At 44.3% G+C, this 21326-nt stretch overlaps 1 protein-coding gene across 2 annotated transcripts; it reads right to left on the reverse strand.

Annotated features, from left to right (window-relative positions):
* Positions 1-39: 39 nt before the first annotated feature.
* ATCSA-1 (Transducin/WD40 repeat-like superfamily protein) lies at positions 40-19599 on the reverse strand. Of its 2 annotated transcripts, none has more exons than XM_086486876.1 (9): positions 19243-19599; positions 3546-3806; positions 3264-3423; positions 3004-3188; positions 1627-1795; positions 1371-1525; positions 1203-1292; positions 576-650; positions 40-486 (listed from the first exon to the last, which is right to left on the reverse strand). In XM_086486876.1, exons 1-9 carry the CDS (start codon positions 19405-19407, stop codon positions 430-432), a joined length of 1317 nt encoding a protein of 438 aa, XP_086343002.1. In that variant the 5' UTR covers positions 19408-19599; the 3' UTR covers positions 40-429. The 2 variants fall into 2 exon arrangements, with proteins under 2 accessions (XP_086343002.1, XP_086343003.1); XM_086486877.1 differs by lacking the exon at positions 19243-19599 and adding an exon at positions 5263-7109.
* Positions 19600-21326: the final 1727 nt, after the last annotated feature.

The following is a 21326-nucleotide window of genomic DNA, read 5'->3' on the forward strand; positions in this document are numbered from 1 at the left end:
AAATGTTTCATCCAAAGAAACCATTAGAGCATGATAACATCAAGAAAGGACACGGACTCCTAAAGATTTCTCGAATTTCTGTTCTTTTGTACATGTGAATTTTTTAATAAAATGAACCGTGTAGCATGGAAAGTGTGATGCTAGTCTACCATTCCTTTACAAGGGCTCTCATACAAGATTGTTTTAAAGCATTGAGAGGACACCTTGAACTCTCAAGATTTCTCGTATTTGATAACAAAACTAGTGATGCCCTACCATACATAGAGTACCCATCCTAAAAGCATGACACTCATACAGATTTTGACTACCCTCCTAAAAGCATGACTTGATATAACTCCTTTAGGTATCCCACCCCAGCTGAAGCTTCTAAAGGACTGCACTACAAATATCGGAAGACCTCACTGTGAGCTCCCATGCACTTCAATCCTTTTAGTCACTCCATGCATCTTCATCCGCCCGAATGGTCTGTTCACAAACCTCCCTTTCCTGTATGCAGCCAACATTTTCATGGATATAAGTTGTCCGCCCACATGTTACAAAAACATACTCAAGGCATATTGAGAGATTTCTTTTACCGGCTCTTCGGTATCGGAATGGCAAGGTGGTGCCCAAACCAATATTTTCCTGTCATTGCTTCCGCTGTAGAGTTCCTAGAGTTGGTGACATCAGCACAAGAATGTTAAGCACAAGCTACAATCCATTCATGTACACTACACAAGACTATTTCAAACAGAAAAAGACCCAATTCACCAGTTACAATGGCCTACATAAGAAGATAAAAAAGAGTATCCGTGACCAACTACTCAGCGTCCCTCTTTGTAGAAACAGGAAAACAAATGTCATTTATATCTCACAGTGGCCTACATACGCATAAGACGATGCTTGCTTCATGCCCCTCTTACAACTAAAAAAAAGGGGGGGAGAAAAGTTTGCCATCATTAGCTTGCATGTGGCACTAATCGGCCACCAACAGTCCACAATTGCTCCCAAGAATTCCATGCCTTACTAAGGCCTTACGTGGGCCAAAAAGAGACGCACGCGCGCACACACTCCACACACACGCTCACCCTCTCTTTGTGAGGAATACCTACTGTGGAAAAAAAAAACTCCACAGCCTGTAAAGACTTATCATTGTATGTAATTTCCATGTTAGAATTGTCATGTGAGTAGATTGTCCATAACAGCGAGCGCATAAACTCTACCTGTCCTTGTGGGTGGAACGTGCAGCAGTTCGTGAGGTCATAATGACCACGGAGAGAAGGATAAGCATGACCTGACCAGACATCACGGACCTGCAAGCAGCAAACCCAGTTACAGAACGTCAAACCAAGTTTATGATACAGAAGAAACTACAGTGGCAAAATATCGACCTGAATGGAATTATCCGAAGGTATGAAAAGAAGGGACGAGTCTGGTGACAAAGCCATCCGCATGCCCTTGTGCCCACGAACGTACACTGAAGGGTAGTTTACAAGAGTATTGCAGCCAGATTCTACATCCCACAATCTGAGCCTAGAGTCCTTCCCTACAAACAACCGCAACCATAAGCAAACATGGCAAGATTCAGGTGAAAGCAAATACAAAATTAGTGTCTAGAAAGAGTAAAAGCAGTAACCTACAAAAGACCTGCACTAATCAAGTATGAGCCATCAGACGTCATTTGAAGCCCCGTTACAGATCCATAGTGTGCAGTTCGAGAGTCCGATGCTGAAACACCAAAATGCCGCTTTTGACCTCTCTGCTTCGTTGAGCTTGATTTTCTCAAGGAAGAGCTAGCCATTGTGTTGTTCTCCATCTAAAGCAGACACAACTGCCATGATGTTCTTGCTATCAAATAGTTGCATTCATACAATACACCAGAAAAGAGCTATTCCTAGCAGCACATTATCAAAGTAGTGTCATCAGAAGAGCCCACATAGAAGCTTCTTTAACAGGAGGGTGTGAGGCTTAAGGTGAGTTGGCAAGTCGCTCTACAGAAAATTGGGCAACTGCACATGACAAGTTCACCGTCGTCAAAAAGCAGTAGTCCACATGAGGAAAACAAAATATCATATTCCCAAGGTCAAGAGAAAGGCAACGGATCCATATAACTATGTATCTACCCTGACTTGAAAGCTTAGTGTCATCAGAAGAGCGCACATAGAAGCTTCTTTAACAGGAGGGTGTGTGGCTTGGCAAGTTGTCTTTCCTTGACCTCCACCAATGTCTCGTGAAAAATTATCAAGTCAAGGACAACCATTGATGTTGATGAAAAGCAGTAAGTAAAATTTGAGATTAAGTAAATGTAGCCCAGATGCCCTACAACAAAAGGTGTCTCCAAACTTGCCCCTAGCACTACGGTGGTGGAGATTAGTCAAAGACACTTGAGGGTGAGTTCTGAATGGGATACATCTTAGGAACACATTGAGTGACTAAATAGCACTGCTTCACAAACATCTTGAGTTCGGACTTACCAAGGGCACGTTTGATAGTTTGGATGAAGTGTTCAACTAAAGAAATCAGGAAGTCCAGCAAGGACATGGAATCCTGCAACCTTCTCTCCGCTACACGTTTCCAGTCTTTTATGCATTGCCATTCAGCCCAGCAGAAGACGACTCAGCACATTCATCCCAGCAGATAACGACTCAGCAGTACCTTTTCTTTCTTCCTCTTATCAGTGCACTACTCTACTCTCTTCTCATCAAGTCGTACCATCTTCCAGCGTGTATGAACTCCTCTTTGATCTTCTCCTCTTACTGATTGCAACCATCCCAGATAAAGCCCATGTACTACCCATTTTTCCAGATCAAGACTGTCTCCATTGCCATTGCTTTTATTTCCTCCTTACTGCCTTCTTATCCAAGCTCATGCTAAAAGCAATTGAACTTATTTCCCAACAAGTACCAGATTTATTTTCAAAGTAAAGAAAAACAGAACAAAGGCTCATTGGTGTTATGTTCATTCAGATTTGGCAAACTGAAGTAGAAATACAACCACAAATCTAAATCAAAAGATATACTCAACTCTTTCATGATTTTTTAAAACAGCTTTCAACACTGGAGGGCGACGACCCGTCTGTGAGCATTGTTGATCCAAAACTTGATAGCATCCTGCTCTCCTTATATCCCAGAAACGAATGGCTCCATCACAACCACCACTGACAAGCACCCATTCACTCTTCGTGGACCATTGCACAGCCCACACACTGTCTGCCAGACAACAGAGCGTCAGGGAAATGGTCGATTTCACGAAAAATTAAAGAACACAAGAGATAACCTGCATACCCCTATGGCCTGTAAGTGTGTGTGTGAATGCACCAGATCCTATGTCACATAATCTGATTTTTGTATCTTCTGTTCCAGTGGCAATCAACATGTGTGTTGTTGAAAGGTTTGACATGGAAACAGCATAAACCTTCCTTGACATATTGAACTGAAGTTCAACCTGAAGAGAACTTTTACCATATCAAAGGAAGTCAGCAGAGGCTGATAACTTAAATACTCAACAAAAGGAAAATAGAAGATCAAAGGGGGAGGATAGCACTCTCTTGAAAGGGCCAAACCAACCTGTGCTGTATTTGTATCCCACACATTTACAAAGTTGTCAAAAGATCCCGTGACAAAAATTCCAGTGTCAATAGGATACCAATGCACACAGGAAACAGAGTATTGGTGTCCACGTGGCACTCCTTTGTCGACCATAAAGAGGGCTTCATGCTTTGAAGTCTGTGTACTATGTTCATAACATGTCGAAAGTTCTATATCATACACCGCCACTGAACCATCTGCTGCTCCAGAAAGAAGATATCTTGCATCTGTAACATCAATCTACAAATGCACAGAAAAACTCTCTCTCTCTCTCTCTCTCTCTCTCTCTCTCTCTCTCTCTCTCTCTCTCTCTCTCTCTCTCTCTCTGTGCGTGCGTGCGTGTGTGGAGAAACAGCATGCTGGTATGGGGAGATGACATCATGGTTTCGGTTACATGGATTCAGCATGGATAGAATGCCCCCCTTTCAGTACTCATTGGATGCACCCTCTTTGACCCTTACACAGTCTGAGATCACCAAGCTCATCCACTATGAACTGATTCAGCTTGATACTAGGAGGACTTGGATACAATTGGCATAGGAGTTGGGCACAAAGATGGCTTTTTATAGAGAGCATCTTCTCCAGCTCACTGAGGATGGTTTTGTGACGAGGCCCACATACATGGACACCCACTTATCTCATGGGATATGATGTGCTATTGGCCAGATACGCACATCTTCACACCAGCTTCGGGTGGAGACTGGCAGATATAGAGGAGTACCAGTAGAGGCCAGGACTGAGGACATGTCCCCTATGCCGTATGGAGCCTGAGACAGAGTTTCACTACATATGCCACTGCCCAGTATATTATGAGATACGAGGTCGCTTTCATTGTCTATTCAGAGAGGGCTTTGGACCACTTTCTAGAGTCATGAGGTATGAGGACCAAAGATATCTGGGATTGTTTTTACTGGAGCTGCGTCGACACAGAGAGATCCTGATGAGGGGAGAGGCTAGCCAATCTCATAGACGGATCACAGACTTCTTCCGAGCAGTTACCAAGCAGATAGAGGAGCATATACCACAGCAGAGCTCACACGCTCCTCACATCAGAGGCACGCTGATTGATTGCGCGACCGAGCTAGGGAGATCCAGACGCCCACGGCTGTGGAGAACTACACATCACCCACGGAGGCTACATCAGTGGATTCGGATCACCTTAGCCCTCACGACACCCGGTCAGATTTGACCATGGAGTAGATTGATGAGATATGCCAGCGACCGATGATAGATATCCTGTGATTCAGATGAGGATTATATATCTTGCCCATTTTTGTGTCAGCTTTTATAACACTTTTGTATCAGCTTTTACGTCCGCCCTTGTATCAGCTTTTGTATCAGTCTTCACTCACTACATCCACCCCTACTCATAGCCTATACAGTCCCAGCTAGCTGCTTAGCTCACATTCAGCAGTTAGGATTTTATAGTATCTTTTTTCAGTACATTTTTTATTCTTGGTACCAAGACATTGTAGTAGATTCACCAAATTGTAACTTTTTGGTCTCGTAGGTCATTTTGGCCTTTTGAAGACGTTAATAGAACATTTCATTTCATTTCACTCTCTCTCTCTCTCTCTCTCTCTCTCTCTCTCTCTCTCTCACACACACACACACACACACATGAACACACCACATACACAGCATGGACACGAACGCACGCACGAGTAGCTATTGGAGGTTGAGATTGGACTGATACCTTCAAGCATTGAGGTCGTTGAGCTGCAGTTATTTCATGGAGTTCCAAAACGTGGACATTTGTGCAAGCTGCAATGGATGAAGGTGGGCGTTCCCATTTCATTAACTATAGAAAATACATCGTCATAGCCACTAGCCGATATACAAGGATCAATTGACGTGAAAAAAACCCCAAGAATATACAATGAAGCCCTATCTAGGGAAAAAACTTCACATTTAGATACAACAAAGCATACAAAAGGACCGCAGCAGAAAGTGGTGGGGGGAGTATAAGCCACTCAACAGCACTACATGAATTTGCCCGAAATATCGTAGACCCAAGCAATGCAATGCCCAAGAATGTAAACTCCAATACTGACGAGACAAGTCTCCCCAACTGTAGTCACCAAAATACGCTCTAAACTGTAGTCTTCGCCCAGGAATCCCTTGGTACCACAAGAACAACGCCGTGGTTGACTATCGGGCTAAGAAAGCGACTTTGACAAAGAAGGGCAAAGAGAATGTACTTGATGAAATTCAGTTTCTTTACTCGATTTTCTTGAGAGAACTGAATGATGTCACGTGACACATCCAACCCTATGTGTCCGTGGACAAGCTACAGCATGATCAGGGTTCAGTCAGTCCAGTCAGTCTAGATTAGAAGTGATCTGGCACTTTTGTGAGTCTATTCATAGACCGTGCATGCCCAGTCACTTAGTGTAGATGCATATCCTCTAGTTGCACACAGCATGATCATCAGTATTCCCACCAGAATCCATCAGATTCCATCAGGGGAATTTTCCAGTGCATTTAGCCTATTTTACCTATTTTTGGCATTTTTCACTTATTAATTTAGGTGACTTTCCAACAAAAGTAGGTAGGGCAATTTGGGTAAGAAAATATAATTGAAGGTCGAATATGTTTGACCTCGGAAAAGAACGACAAGATTTTCTGCAATAGGGGCTGAGTGCTTCTCTGAAATCGTACAAAGCGAGTTGATCACATGATTGATTCCTGATAGTACACCACCGAACCGGCCACCTTACAGAGTTAGCCGAGGCCAAAATAAAGAAGCAATGAACCAAAACAGATTTCCACATTACGAGGATGGATGATATACTTGACAGACTTCAGAATTCTACTTGCCGAATTGATATGAAGATTGATTATCATCAGATCTCTATTGCTCCTGGAGACGTCTACAAGACAGCTTTCAGGACGACTTTTTGGATTTTCACAGAGTACTAATCATTTGTGGGTTTTCCACACACTGTAAGTTGCTTATAAATGTGAAAAAGAGCGAGTTTTTCTTGCCTAAGATACATTTCTTGGGACACATCATCTCAGCAAAAAGGGTATAGATGGATCCAGCCAAAAGTGACACTATCCGCGATTGCCCTTACTTGAAGAATGTTCATGAAGTTAGAAGCTTCTTGGGCTTGTGTTCTTACTAGCGGCGGTTCATCCGCAAGTTTGCAGAGGTAGCTTCCCCTTCGCACATATTGACTCAAAAAGGAGTCCTTTTCTCATGGGGACAGACAGAGATGATTGCCTTTCAGACACTTAAAGAAAAACTGACTGCTGGACCAGTGTTGCCTTTGCCAGACTTAGAAAAGAAGTTCGAAGTAAACTCTGATGCTTGTGGTCGTAGTGTCGAAGCAATCTTAATGCAAGAAGGCCATGTGATTGCTTATGAAAGAAGATTGTTTTCAATGCCAAAATTGACAGCACACATTTATGAGAAAAAGCTATTGGCAATGATCCATGCTCTTACTCAGTGGCGACATTACCTACTTGGAGCTGATTTCACAGTCTTTACTGATCATCAGAGTTTACGTTGCTACTTGTCACAGAAGCAGCTTTCGGAAAAGCAGATGCGGTGGGCTAACATCTTGTCATAGTTTCACTTCCAGATTGTCCATGTTCAGGGACATAAAAACTTGGTGGCAGATGCATTGTCTCGGAAGCCCCTAGTCTTGGCTATTTCCGTGATTCATCATAGACGCTTCGAGGATATGGTTGATCAATACGCCACCGATCTGGACTTTTCCGGGGAGATAGTTTCAGAATATTCCATACGGGATGGCAGTTCTCGTATATATAGATGGATCACTGCCAATAGATTTTGTAAAAAGCTATTGACTTAAATCCACATTAAATCCACAACATTTCTAATGTTGTGGCCCGTATATATAGATGGATCACTGCCAATAGCTTTTGTAAAAAGCTATTGGCAATGATCCATGCTCTTACTCAGTGGCGACATTACCTACTTGGAGCTGATTTCACGGTCTTTACTGATCATCAGAGTTTACGCTGCTACTTGTCACAGAAGCAGCTTTCGGAAAAGCAGATGCGGTGGGCTAACATCTTGTCATAGTTTCACTTCCAGACTGTCCATGTTCAGGGACATAAAAACTTGGTGGTAGATGCATTGTCTCGGAAGCCCCTAGTCTTGGCTATTTCCGTGATTCATCATAGACGCTTCGAGGATATGGTTGATCAATACGCCACCGATCTGGACTTTTCCGGGGAGATAGTTTCAAAATATTCCATACGGGATGGCACTTCTCGTTATCATTCCACCCGCAGACAGATGGGCAATCTGAGATTGCAAATTCAGTTATTTTGGATTTATTAAAGTCTTACATTTCTAATCAGAAGACTCAATGGGAATTTTTTTTGCCTTTGGTAGAATTTGCCTACAACACCACGGTTCACTCTTCGACAGGAAGGCGCCATTTGAGATGATTGAAGGTGCTCCGAAAGTTCCACCCTTTCTCAACATTAAAGACAAGATTTTTGAAGTCGATCAGTACACAAGAGACTTGGACACTGCTTTTGCCAAGGTTCGGGAGGCTTTAGAGAAATCTCAAGAACGACATAAGAAGGTAGCACATCGACATCGATGAGATTTGAAATTAAAGGAAGACGATAGGGTGCTCTTAAGTTTTGAGAGCGCACGCCTAAGGAAACAAAAAGGAAAGGAGCGGCTTTTTCCAAAGCTTAGCATGAGGTATTATGGCCCTTTCCAAATAAAAGAAAAGATAAATGATGTCTCCTTTCGACTTAAGCTGCCCGATACTTGGAAGATTCACAATGCATTCCATGTGAGTCTCTTGAAACCTTTTAAAGGTGATGTGTCAGTTGATGGGGAGCCTGATGAGCAACCCGAAGTGGAAGAAAGCGAGGAGATACTCTCCCTGAACAGATTTCGGCACACAAAGAAAGAAAGATGAAAGGTAAAGTGATTCGATGGTTCTTGGTTAAATTCAAGAACTATCCGGCATTGGATGCGTATATTGGCTTGGCTAAATTGCCCTACCCAGTTTCCCAACAAAATCACTTATTAATAATAAGTGAAAAATGGCTAAAATAGGGAAAATAGGCCTGTGCACTGTAAAAATGCTCCTAATGGGTTCTGATGGTAATCTGATAATCATGTTGTGTGCAACCAGAGGATATGTATCTACTCTAAATGTCTGGACATGCACGGTCTGCGAAGAGACTCACAAAAGTGCCAGAACACTTCCTAAGCTAACTGAACTCATCTGAACTGAACCCTAGTCATGAAGTAGCTTGTCCACGTACACATAGGGTTAGATGTGCACGTGACATGACCTCCTTTTTAAAGTGAGGTACTGGTACCGAATTGTATGGCGTCGAGGGAGATCGCCAACAGCGTCTGGAATCCTGGAAGGACTCTTCGCCGACCCACTCTGCTGTGTGGGTCATGCAATACTTGAACTTCATAAAGGTCTGCAATGCTTGCTTCCTTGGGCCGCGCCGAAAGCGACACAAAATCATATGTGGCTCCTTCAATGCTTCAACTTCGTCTATAGTCATGCGTCTACCTTCTTCAAGAATCTCCGAGGATAAAAATTCTTGAAACCACTTCCAACACAAAAACATGAACATACCCATTCCATGTAAAGTGACTGGAAAAATTCTAGTCTTCTTTAAAGACTGTGCATGCAATGTAGATGAACATAGAGACGGAGTGCCAAACCGTTCATCAAACACACACAAACAATGGAATCGAAACTTGAATTTCTGATCTAAATCAATCCACTGTGGCAAATCACAATGGAAATGCCGATGCTTGATGGTCAATCTTTCTTGTGCTCTTTCTAAGACTGTGTCATGCCAAGGAAGATACATGGAATGTGAATTTCTTGAATGCAAACATTTTACCTTTTCATGAGTAATCCGCATACATCCGTACTCATTCATAAGTGAATCGTGTTTATCGTACAATATGGCATGCCTGTGAAAAGGGATCACATAAGGACGATGACTAAAATACAGGAAAGCATCACGAATGAAACACTCGAACAATATGTGCTGACTAATCATTCGAACACAAAATACTTCCTGTGGGGGTTCTTTGGACCTTGACTCGAGAGCCAAGATCAGTTTTTCATGATTGATCATATCTGCAACGAAGTTAGCTTCACTAAAAAAAGTATCAACGAAACCATCATCCTTGTGAACAATCATATCTTTATCATGCAAATCATCATGCTTATCATTATCATGCATTTCATCATGCTTATCATTATCATGCAATTCATCATGCTAGTGAATAATCACATCTTGATCATACAAATCATGTGTGTCGTACTTTGGAGAAGAAAAGACTAAGAGAGTCTCGACTCTCCTTCTCCTGATTCTTTTCAATCTGCGCCTGCACATTAGAAAATAGTAGGACCAACTCTTGCATGTGTTGGTCTCTCTGCGCTGCCGCCAAACGCACTTGCTCGCGCTCACGCTCTAAGGTTGTCATTCTTTCTTCGTATTCACGATCCAATTCTACCTTTCTTTCGTCGCGCCACGCTTCTTGTTGTCTCATCATGTCCATCATCGTCTTGACCAAAGCCTCCATAGGATTTGGTGCAATCCTTGGCATAGATGGGGAACGGGGAGGGTCGGACCTCCTGGTGGGGAAAATTCTTCTTCGCCACTTCCATGCGCACCACCTCCATGCGAAGTATCCATTCCGCTTCGGGTGATGACCATACACTGAAGTCTTGGTTCACGAGGAACTTGGGTTCTTGGTTCTTGAGGGTCTTGAGTTCTTGAGGTTCTTGAGAGTCTTGAGTTCTTGAGGTTCTTGAGGTTCTTCTTTAGCTTGCAATCTGTGTTAGAGAAGGATCTTCTCTTACCCGAGTTCTACTCTCTCATGCGGGCGCACCCCTTGGCAGCCTTGCGCTCACACCAAGGTTGCTTTTTCCCACCTCACGTCGATTGGCCGGCCGCTAAGTGCACGGTCCGCTCTCAATGAGTAAAAAGAGAAACAAGGGGAGACTGGACAAGCCCTTCTTTCTTGGGATTCCTGTCGCTCTTCAAAAAACACGATAAGGAATCAACACACCCGAGAGGATTGGGTCACGTGCGATTTCAACAAGCAAAAAAAATTATGTGGTTCTTTCCTTGAGTGATACAGAACACTGCCAAAGCTCTGATACCAATGTAAGGTGCAGCGGAAGTGAATGTTGAACTTTGCTCAAGATGAGTGCTCCAAATTGTGCTCAAGGGTTCCTTTTACTTACAGAAGGGAAAGCCTTCCGTTCCTTTATTGAGAGAGTGCAAATGATAACAATAAGTGGATAAACACTGTGAATCAAGGTGCTGAGACTGAGAGATAGAGAGAGAAGAATACGACACCAGAATGTTGTCAAACCCTCCTCTAAAGGCCCCAATCTCTATGGCGAAAGCGGTCTACTATTGATTGCACAAATCTCTACGATGCAATGGACTTGCCGAAACGATGTCGACGACGATGAGGACGACAACGAGACGGACTTAAATCTAAAAACGCTAATGGCTAAAATCTGCAAATCTTTTATCTACTGAATTCTGACTCTATGTCGGTGAAGATGGCGATGACGACGATAAGACAACGACGCGCTGAAAACGCAAATGCTGAAATCGCGTTTTCAGGGTTGAATCTACAAACGCTGGCTGATCTGGCCGTGCGGCGAGGATCTGTTGCAGGAAGGTGAGATCTTCAAGGTTTGGGGGCTATTCTGCGGTGCCTATCTACTGAAAATGCAAAATGCTGATCCAAAGGCTGAATCTATCGCGGAGAATCTGCAAAACGCTGGTGTAGGTCTGCATATGCAAAAATGCTAGGCTGAATGCTGTCCTGTTGCAAAAACGCTAGGGAATTTGCTGTGTATCTCCTACCGTCGGGCTGATCTGCAACTACAAAACGCTGGGGCTGATCTTGATGAAAAACGCTAGCTATGTTGCTGCAGATCTCCTAGATCTCTCTCCGAGAGCTGCTCCTCCACGCCAAGGGCTTCAAGCATGAGCTACAGCAAGCTCTAACACCATGTCAAAGTCGGCGATGCCGAAGCGTAGAGACCAAGGGGAGTGAGCATGAGAGAGAGAGAGAGAGAGAGAGAGAGAGAGAGAGAGAGAGAGAGAGTCTCCTGAACCAATCAACCTTGGCAATGAATAACTGAATGTGTATACAATGGAGGCAAAGCTTATATAGCAACCTCAGTAAATTGCCCTACCCAAGACTTTGACAAATAAGTAAAATAAATACCTAAAAGCCAAACTAAATAATGGGATCACATTGGGCAGTTACTTGAGATGCCAAAACTTTAACACTTTTTAGGGTTTAGGTCCCTCAACCGGAATTTGAAGGTTGGCTCCGTTATTCAGTGGCTTGATAAGTCAGCAATTTGTGACAGAATATCACCCCACTCTCACAGTGAATCGGGAATAAACATCCAGCAAAAAGGAAGACACATCAATACTGAGACTGCACCTAACACGACAAGATCAAATTAAGATCAGTTCTATGCCAGACCACCCTTGGTCACTTGTATGTGCAGATTGTTACAATACTGAGACTGCAGCTAACACGACAAGATCAAATTAAAATCAGTTCTATGCCAGACCACCCTTGGTCACTTGTATGTGCAGATTGTTATCAGCATGGAGAGCCTTTCCCAAAACACTCTCTCTCTCTCTCTCTCTCTCTCTCTCTCTCTCTCTCTCTCTCACACACACACACACACACAGACACACGTCTTGTCTCTTTCTACCTCAATGATCTCTATTCTCCACAGGTGTGCCTTGTTCATGTGTTTGGCACTGCAGGTGTTCTAGATTGGAGTCGAGGTGCCCACCGGATCACAAGCCAGTTCTTGTCTTCATTGCGTCTTCCGCTACCACCTTTGACACCATCAGGTGTTAGTCTTCTTTTCCTCTCTCTATCACTCACACAACCTTCACTCACAAAATTCATTCTATTTTCTGTCTTTGTCTATTACACATCTCTCTCATTAAAGTAAAAGGAACCTTGTGTACGTACTGACTTGACCTATCACCATTAATCACTTCCACTGCACCTAACAACACCTTTATAGATGGCATAGATGTCACGGTCTGTATTGAACACATGAATGGTATGCCAAAAATAGAATCCGTCTACCTCAACATGTTGGCAACCAATACTATGCAAGTAACTCTGAAAAAGCAATTTTTCACGGAACTTCGGAAACTTGCATCTGTCCTCGAAAGCAGCTAATGAGAAATCCTCATACAACGGATGCAAAAAAATCAATGTCCCCGAAAGCGAGAGAAGTGCGGTTGATGACTTTAGAGGCAAGCTCCTTTGATGAGAAAACGGCAATGTGACGGAGGCGGTCTAAATGGGCAGAAGCCATTGGCGAGGGAGGCTATGTGATGAGCAACAACTATGTGGGGCTGGAGCAGCTCACTATTGCTCCATAAAACGCACAGCAAGCAGCAACAGAGGTAGTGTGCAACAATTACAGAGCGATAGCGTTTAGCAAGGCGAAGGTGTTGTGGGTTGGTTCAACAGGGGGGAGATGATGCAGCGATAGTGGGGCTCGACCTGCAAAGCCACGAGCAGAGAACGCAGCAGCAACAGCTTAGTCACCTCCTCAGCTTGCGCCAAACAGCAACAAAGGGTGGAGGGCGAGCAAGGTGACCTGCGTCTAACGCGAATAGGGTTACAGGCACAATTAGCAGAGTTACCCAGAACGCAGAACGGGAATGGCGATGGGCCTCCCTACGGAACAAGGGAACGGGAATGGGCTCGGAACGGGAACGGTGTCACCAACTAGTGGCAATTCCATTTTTGTTTATCTTCTCTTTCTTTGGGGAATTTCGTTTGTTTTACCTTTTGGAAACACCCCTCTGGAAATCTAACTGCCTTGCATTGCATAGCCAGTGTGGAACTGTTCAGAGAGAGTCCAGGCCTGAGGGCTAAAGAGCACTAAGGTTGGACAAGGACTATGGTTAGCCAAAGTGGGGTCATTGGCCAGCCAAAGAGGAATCCTTTGCTACATAGGCTACATTTCAGTTTTGGGTGTGGCTGCAGTGTACAAAGAGGGTCGGATGACCTAGAAGAATGTAATGGCAGAAACTCCTAAATTTTAGGGACTGCTATTTTTGGACGGCAAAATGTCTTCGCGTCATTACGTGCAGTTTGACATGGGAATCATTTAGTTACTCTGTGGCCAAGTCAACAGAGGCTGCAGGTGAGATATTTTTAGACCCGAGGGTCTAAAGCAGGAAAATGTACAAATGAGTGACACTTGGCACTCTGAGGCCAGTTTACTACTTAAAGAGAAGGCAAAAACGTGATTTTCAGCTGTGAGCTCGTTTTTGAGTGCTGTCACAGGTGGGAGAGCTTCAATGGAGTGCTGGCTTACCCTCTATGTACAGTGAGGTGCAGGATGTCATGACCTGCACACCTCTCACTACTCTCTCTCTCCCCTATTCTTTATGGTTATGCCCCTCTAGTGGGCTTTTCATTTGATCAATGTACAGTTATGTGGGTTCATGCGCGATTGCCGAGGCAAGAGCCTCTTGCACAGGTACTAGATTAGCTAGCGGCTAGTCCCCCGCAGGTACAGGTGATTCGGAGAGGTTTCACGTGCGAAATCTCGTCCGATTCAAAGGGCAAGTAGCCCTACAGGTGCGGGAGCTCGAGGACTTGCTACGGATGCGACCGGCACGCGAAACGGAGCCCGAAACAGTGAATTACAGCCTGCTGTGTATTTTTGCAGGTTTAGGGTTTCGGCCCTAAACGGACCCTAATACCCCCAAGAGGTTCGGGGACGCAAGGGGACCGCTGTACAGGTGATCTGGCGCATTTTCAGGGCAGAAAATAGAGAATTCAGCGTGCTGCAGATTCTCGCCAGGTTTTGCAAAGTGTTCGTATGCGTCGGGAAAGTCATCTAATGCGTGGGGATATTGACTGTGAAGGGTCCTAGTACAGTTATGCTGCCGAAATTGGGCCAGAACAGAAGAAATTCAGCCCAGATTGTGCGGGGCAGCTTGTAGGGAACCACAGCTTTTATTCCCTCTTTTAAAGAATAAAAAAATACCGAAAGGGGCGCCTATTTAGGGGCCAATCTGGTGTCTGACTCGCATACAGATGCATTCTAGCATCTGTATCCCATTCCCCTCTCTTGTGTCATTATAGCACAGGTAGAATAGACGACTAATAATGGATGAAAGCTAAATCAAGGTTTGAAGTAAAGTCTACCGCCCTTTTTGAAGTTAACATGCCGGTTACAAACGACACGGAACGGGAGGCTAAAAAAACACCCAAATATTGTTTTTGTTAGCGTTATGTGTCACAAACTGCTGACCTGTCACTTACATATGCCGGCCAAGGAGCCTAAACCCTAAGAAGAACAAGTAACAGAAGAAGAAGTCCTACCAGCTTATGGGGACCCCGTTCGATGGGGCCCCATGTGACATAAAGGATTAACATAAAGCAGGACCCGCACACACGCAAAAACTGATGATGTGGCACATTCCGAAAATTGCACTGACATGATGACGTGGCAAGCTATACGGATTTCCGCGTTTTGCATTGGCTGATGACATGGCAGGTTGTACGGATTTCCGTAAATTACGTTGGCAGCTTTTGGCATTGCTTTTTGGGCCAGAAGCTTTTGAGTTTTGAAGGCTTTTCACTATAACTGCTTTTCAGGCCAAGGGCCTTTAAATATGAGGTTAGGGCTCATTCTCTGGCATGCTTCCTAGCGAAGGTGCAGAGTCTGGAGTACCGGCTTGTATTGTGTTGATGCAATATAAAGAAATACCGAAAGGGGCACCAAGGTTTGGGGCCAATACTCTCTTGGGTGGAATTTCGCCACTCCGTGTCGCGTGTCGTCTCTCTCTCAGTTCAGTTGTTATTGAAGTGTTAAAAGTCTGTTCAGTCTGTTCTTTTCTATTGGCACGTGGTGTCCGTCTTGTGACAGTATATGTTTTAATACAAGTAGTACTAGAGTCCTTTGACTCTAATACCCACAAAAAACACGATTCGAAGACCATTCAACCTTGTTATTACTTGATTGGGATGTGCGTCGCCCAGAGTACATAGCACATACACAACATTGAACAAACACAATGCCCATACACAATTGTCAATAACATATGTAATTACAGATCAAAGCTCTCAAATAATTGCAAGAGTAGAAGTCAGAGATAACACTTTTCGCTTAATTATGGCTAACAAGGCCCGCCAAGGCGCTACAAAAAAAACCAAAGGTGACATACCATAATGAGAGTCGAGACTACAAGGGGGCCAAACAAGTGACCACAATACCAAAAGACTGAAGGTGACAAATACCATAAAGATACTAGTAGCTACAAATGTCAAAGAGGGTAAGGCTCAAGCAGTCGTACAAAAAGGTAAGGATAATGGAAGTCCTAAAGTCGCACCTCTTGAGCATCAAGACTCAAGAGCCACTAGCCTAAGAGCCTCCCAATTCGTAGTAGCCGGCTGTAAATCATGCACATCCTTCCATTCCATCATCGAGCTCGATCTCAGCCACGGATGAAGTACCTGGTGTTGGTGGATGTGCATCTCCACTTGCCTGAGGAGCCTCTTGCTCTATCTCCCACTGTGTAAAGAATCTGTCTGTTTGTATGTACTCTTGCAAAGCATTTTCAAATTTGCGCTGACAAAGACAAGATCATTAGCCTTCTCCACTCCAAGCCGACTCCTCTTCTTGGAAGCAATGTGCCTAAAGGTACTCCACAATTGCTCCAAGCATGAGGTACTAACTGACTGGCTGAGAATACGAATTGCCAATCTCTGAAGCTCAAGGCCATCATAGCCATAGTCCTCCCACCATAGCAATGAACCTATCTTCCTGCGATCAATCTAAGCATCCGGATTGCCAAATGACCTTCGCATCTCTCTGTACTGTCTCAACTGATCTCTAACAATGCGTCGCCCATCTTTGTCTAGAACCATCTTATTTAAGATCTCTGTAAATTGGTTCATGACTTCTCTATCTGTCTCTTGCCTGCACCTTGGAACTCTGGATCCACCATATAAGCTGCCCCGTGTAAAGCAGAGGCATATGTCGAGCTGCAAAGCGCATGGATCTTCTCATATCGCTCTACTTTCGGCTCAAGCTGTGCAAGCTGCTCGATCATGCGGTCCATTGCCTCATAAATCTTGCCAATGCAAGGATCCATGCCATCCAGAACTCGAAGCAAATGAACCACCGGTTTTACCTGTGCATCTAGACTCTTGAGCTCCTTCCAGAACTCAAGATCCTCTGCCTTATCCTTGCACAAAATCCCTGCAACTGTCTTTGCATGGGGGAGGTGGTGAACTCATCACTGATGAAGACCTGTCGGACCGCATTTTGACATTCAAACAGCCTGCGCACAAGAAGAAAGTTGAATGCAAAGCGGGTGTCTGAATACTTTAGAAGCACCTTGCCGCCCGACCTCTTAAGGTACTCACTCCAAACCAAGTTGTGATTGTTGATGAAAGTAACAATCTTCATGGCATCAGCAATGACTGGAGCGATCCAGTCTAGCTTGCCGATGTCTTTTAGAAGGTTGTTCAAGCAATGTGCCATGCAAAAGCACACTGTCACATACGGATAGTGGCCCTCTATAATAATTGTTGTTGCCATGTTTGATATCTCCCCATCTGTGACAAAGGCCACCACGTGTTGCTCACTGATCGTTTCTATGGCCGTTGTCCACTCTGCAGAGAGGACATCGGCGGACTTGCCACTCTCGGTGGCATCATGAGAGTGCACAAAGTACATCTCTCCACTCGAGTATGCAACGAGACCATGGATAGATCTCTTCCTTGTATCGCTTCACCCGTAGGCAATGAGAAAAACACCATGTTTTGCCCAAATACGCTGAATATTGAGTGTTGCTTGCTCCATGATAGCCTTCTCTCGATCGAGCAAAGTGTTTCCGAGATCCTCTGAAGATGGCGGCACATAGCCAGTGCCATACTTTCCTATCCATTGCACCATAACTTTCCAATACTCCGACCTATTTTGATCAAACATAGAAGAGGTTAATATCAAAAAGGCGAAAACGACGATAACGGGAGAAATGAAAGAGAAGATTGATAAATCATAAAACATATCTCGCTGCGACAAATTGGATATGGTCGTGATAGAAGAATCGGGCCACGGCCGCATCCACCTCTTCCTTCTTCTTTGGGTCCCAAGAGGTAGCAAGGGTCCTTTGGCGACAAATCGGACCCGATGAAGATCCACCGACGCCTAAATCGGATAGAGAGGAAGAAGGAAAAATGAGGGTCTTTGGGTCGATACTTTTGCGTGCGGGCTTGGCTTTATGGTTGAATTGCCGATCCTTTTCCTCGAGCTTCTTCCTCTTCTCGATGGTTACGTTGGTGCAAAATTTCACCTCATGTCCCAGCACTCGAAGAAAGTGTGCCCTCACTTTGTCATGCCCCCCATTCCGCGTGTAAGAGCATAACTTGCATGTCCATGCACAGAACCTCCCGCCGTCGACAAGGTGCCTTCCGTCACTTCATCTCACCACGACCATTCCTTCGCCTTTTAAGTGTTGCCCGCATGAACGGAGGGGGTTGTACGAGAGGAAGAGGCCATGAAATGAGAGAGCTTGAGTCTTGAAGCCTTGAGAGCAAGAGAGAGCTTGAAAGTTGAGAGCCTTGAACTTTGAGGCTTGAGAGCAAGAGAGAAGTTGAGAGCTTGAGAGCTTGAGAGATGAGGCTTGAGCCTTGAGAGCTTCAGGCTTGGGAGCTCGAGAGCAAGAGAGAGAGCCTTGAGAACTTAGAAGTTGGTTCAACTTGAGAGCAAGAGAGCTTGAGAGCTTGGTAGCTTGAGAAGGAAAGGGGTTAGGGGGTGGCACAACATATAGGGAGGGGCTGTTTTTCCAATTTTTGATTCTGCCCATATAAATTTTGGCCGGCCGTTTCAGTCCGTTCCGGCCGTCCCGGCGTTCTGATGGCGTTCCCTCCATCCGTTCCGGTTTGAGCCCGACTGTCTGAACGGCAGCCCATTCCGCAGCCCATTCCGGGGCGTTCCAAGCATACCCAGCCGGCCAGAACACCGCAACGGCGTTCCAGGCATGACTTTAGGCGATCCCTGGTAACTCTGACAATTAGGCCTTGCAGGGTTACACGTACGATTAGGGTTAGGCCAATAAGCAAGTGAAAATCTTTACATTGAACTGTTGATGGATTGACAGCATCACAACTGAAGATATGAAATTGAAGCTAGCTAAAGTCAAGGAAGCAAGCACATGACACGGGTGAAGGGCAACATAGAAGAAGAAAAGCAGTGATCAAAGAATCCAAGCATCCACCGGGCACAAGCAATCAAAAAAAATGGAGTTATTAATTTCACTTCAAGTGATGTACATCAATGATCAGAGCATCCAAGCATCCAACAGGCACAAGCGACCAAATAATGGAGTTACTTCAACTGTTATCTTGTAGCTCAAATTTGTAGCATATATATTGGCACAAACGATCCAAGATATATGGAGTTATTGATTTCAATTCAACAGTTATCTTGTAACTCAAATTTGTAGCACAATTCAGGTATGCTTATGTTTTTCCCCAGAAGATTCAATCTTTCCACAGTAGAACTTAACTACATGGTTGGTCCTGTGGGCCATTTCAGCCTCTTAACGAAGGTACTCTCTCTCTCTCTCTCTCTCTCTCTCTCTCTCTCTCTCTACTCACCTGAAGGCTGTTGATCCCGCTCTTGTGGGCACTGACGACTTCCTTGTGGCTGGCAAGTTCCATGCTGTGAAGCCATTTTCGTTGCAAAAGAGCACGAAAGCGGTGGGGAGAAAGACCACCAGTTTCTCTCCTGCCAACCATCTGCCACATCCTGCCTACGCACATGCTGGGAAGAAAAATAAACGTCTCATCCCGCTTTCCAACAGCCAGTCTCGTCGTGAATTCTGTCAAACTTCACCGACACACACACACACACACAGAGAGAGAGAGAGAGAGAGAGAGAGAGAGAGAGAGGAGAAAAGAGAATTTTAACGTCGTAGGAAACTATCGGGGAGAAGGAGGAGGAGGAGGGGAAGGGAAAGAAGAAGAAGATTGTTTTAAGGGGAAATTACCAAAATACCCCTCTAATTTGTGGAAATCCCCAAAATACCCCTCAAATTTCAAAAATTCCCAAAATACCATTGTATCTATTTGGGTTGGATAGTTCAAAATTGTCTAATCTTTATTCCTTTTTGACAATTGAGATTCGTTTGTTGGTGCTTAACATGTATTTTTTCACAAATTACCTCGTAAAAAAGCCAATTATGTCTAAAAATAATGAAGCATTTCATCTCCAAAGCCTACATAACCAACTCAAATTCCAGTTTTAGCATCTTGTATTGATACACAATAAGTCTTCTTATAAAAAGCTAGAAATGTTTTTATCTTTGAAGAAATTTAATCTCACGACCAGGGGTATTTTGGGAATTTTGGAAAATTTGAAGGGCATTTTGAGAATTTATGACCAAATATCGGGGGTATTTTGGGATTTTTTGAAATTTGAAGGGTATTTTGTGAATTTCCATAAATTAGAGGGGTATTTTGGTAATTTTCCCTTGTTTTAAGGTCATAGGAAACTATCCCAAGTGACCTTAAAGATTTATGCGACGAGAAGAGTTGAACTCAAGACATATTACTCCATAGGGAAATGGCATAACCAATCTACCACACTTGGGTGATAGAAGGGTTATACCATTTTCCTCTTTTTATTAATGCGCACGCGCGCACACACACACACACACACACACACACACACAAAAGAAGATTGTTTAACATCGTAGGAAACTATCCCAAGAAGAGAGGGAGAAGGACACTTGCTCTATGTTGTTGTGACCCTGTTACTAGCGCTATAATACCTAAATATTATGCGCACAACTCGATTTTGCACATGACACATCTAACTCTTAACACATAATGGTTGGTGTGTTGTGTGTTCTGTATGATAAAGGGAAGGGTTTGCAATTTCCCTACGAGTGACCCCTTTGTGCCACTGTACTCTTTTTGTTTGAATGCTTGCTCCATGAAAAATAACCTTGCAGGTCTCTTAATTCCATATGTTACCCTATTGAGATTAAAATTTCATCAAAATCTCCCTATATGTCCAGAGTCCGCCATCGAAGGTGGCGATGGGGCCCAACAGACCCCGATAGTCACTCTGGAACCACTAGCGGAGAGAGAGAGGGAGAGAGAGAGAGAGAGAGAGAGAGAGAGAGAGAGAGAGATGTGGCATCTATCTTCCATCTTCAAAGGTACTTTCACCATTCAATGCATTCTCATTCATTTATTATTGGTTTATTCATTGTAAACAAAATGGGGGATCCTACTATGAATCTTCTGTCAAGGTCGTGGGGAGGGGGGCAGTTGATCGCAGCTGTCCATCCCCCGTCCTTTCTCCTGGAGACCAATAATTGCATCCCAAATTAGCACTTGGAATATGGAGGCCTGCAAACCAATAATTGCATCCCAAATCAGCACGCGAAATCGCATCTGCTGTGAACACCTCAACGAGCGAAATGCAAGAGCATGGATTAACACAAGGCCTGCCACATCAGCGCACGAAAAACTGGATCTGCATGTGCCTTCATGACTGTCACCCGTTTGCAGGCTATGTGATGCGCCCCCTCTCCCACGACCATTGACGACCGGGAATGGTCGTGCACAGACCATTCCCATAAATCAGGGCTCTCGGCCTCCATCGATCGCCCATGATTAATAGGAATGGTCAGTGCACGACCATTCCCTACACTTTTAAAATGTAATGTCAT

This window comes from Adiantum capillus-veneris, chromosome 17 (assembly GCF_014529385.1).
Source record: "Adiantum capillus-veneris isolate H3 chromosome 17, ASM1452938v2, whole genome shotgun sequence".
In the NCBI taxonomy this organism is placed as follows: Eukaryota; Viridiplantae; Streptophyta; class Polypodiopsida; order Polypodiales; family Pteridaceae; genus Adiantum; species Adiantum capillus-veneris.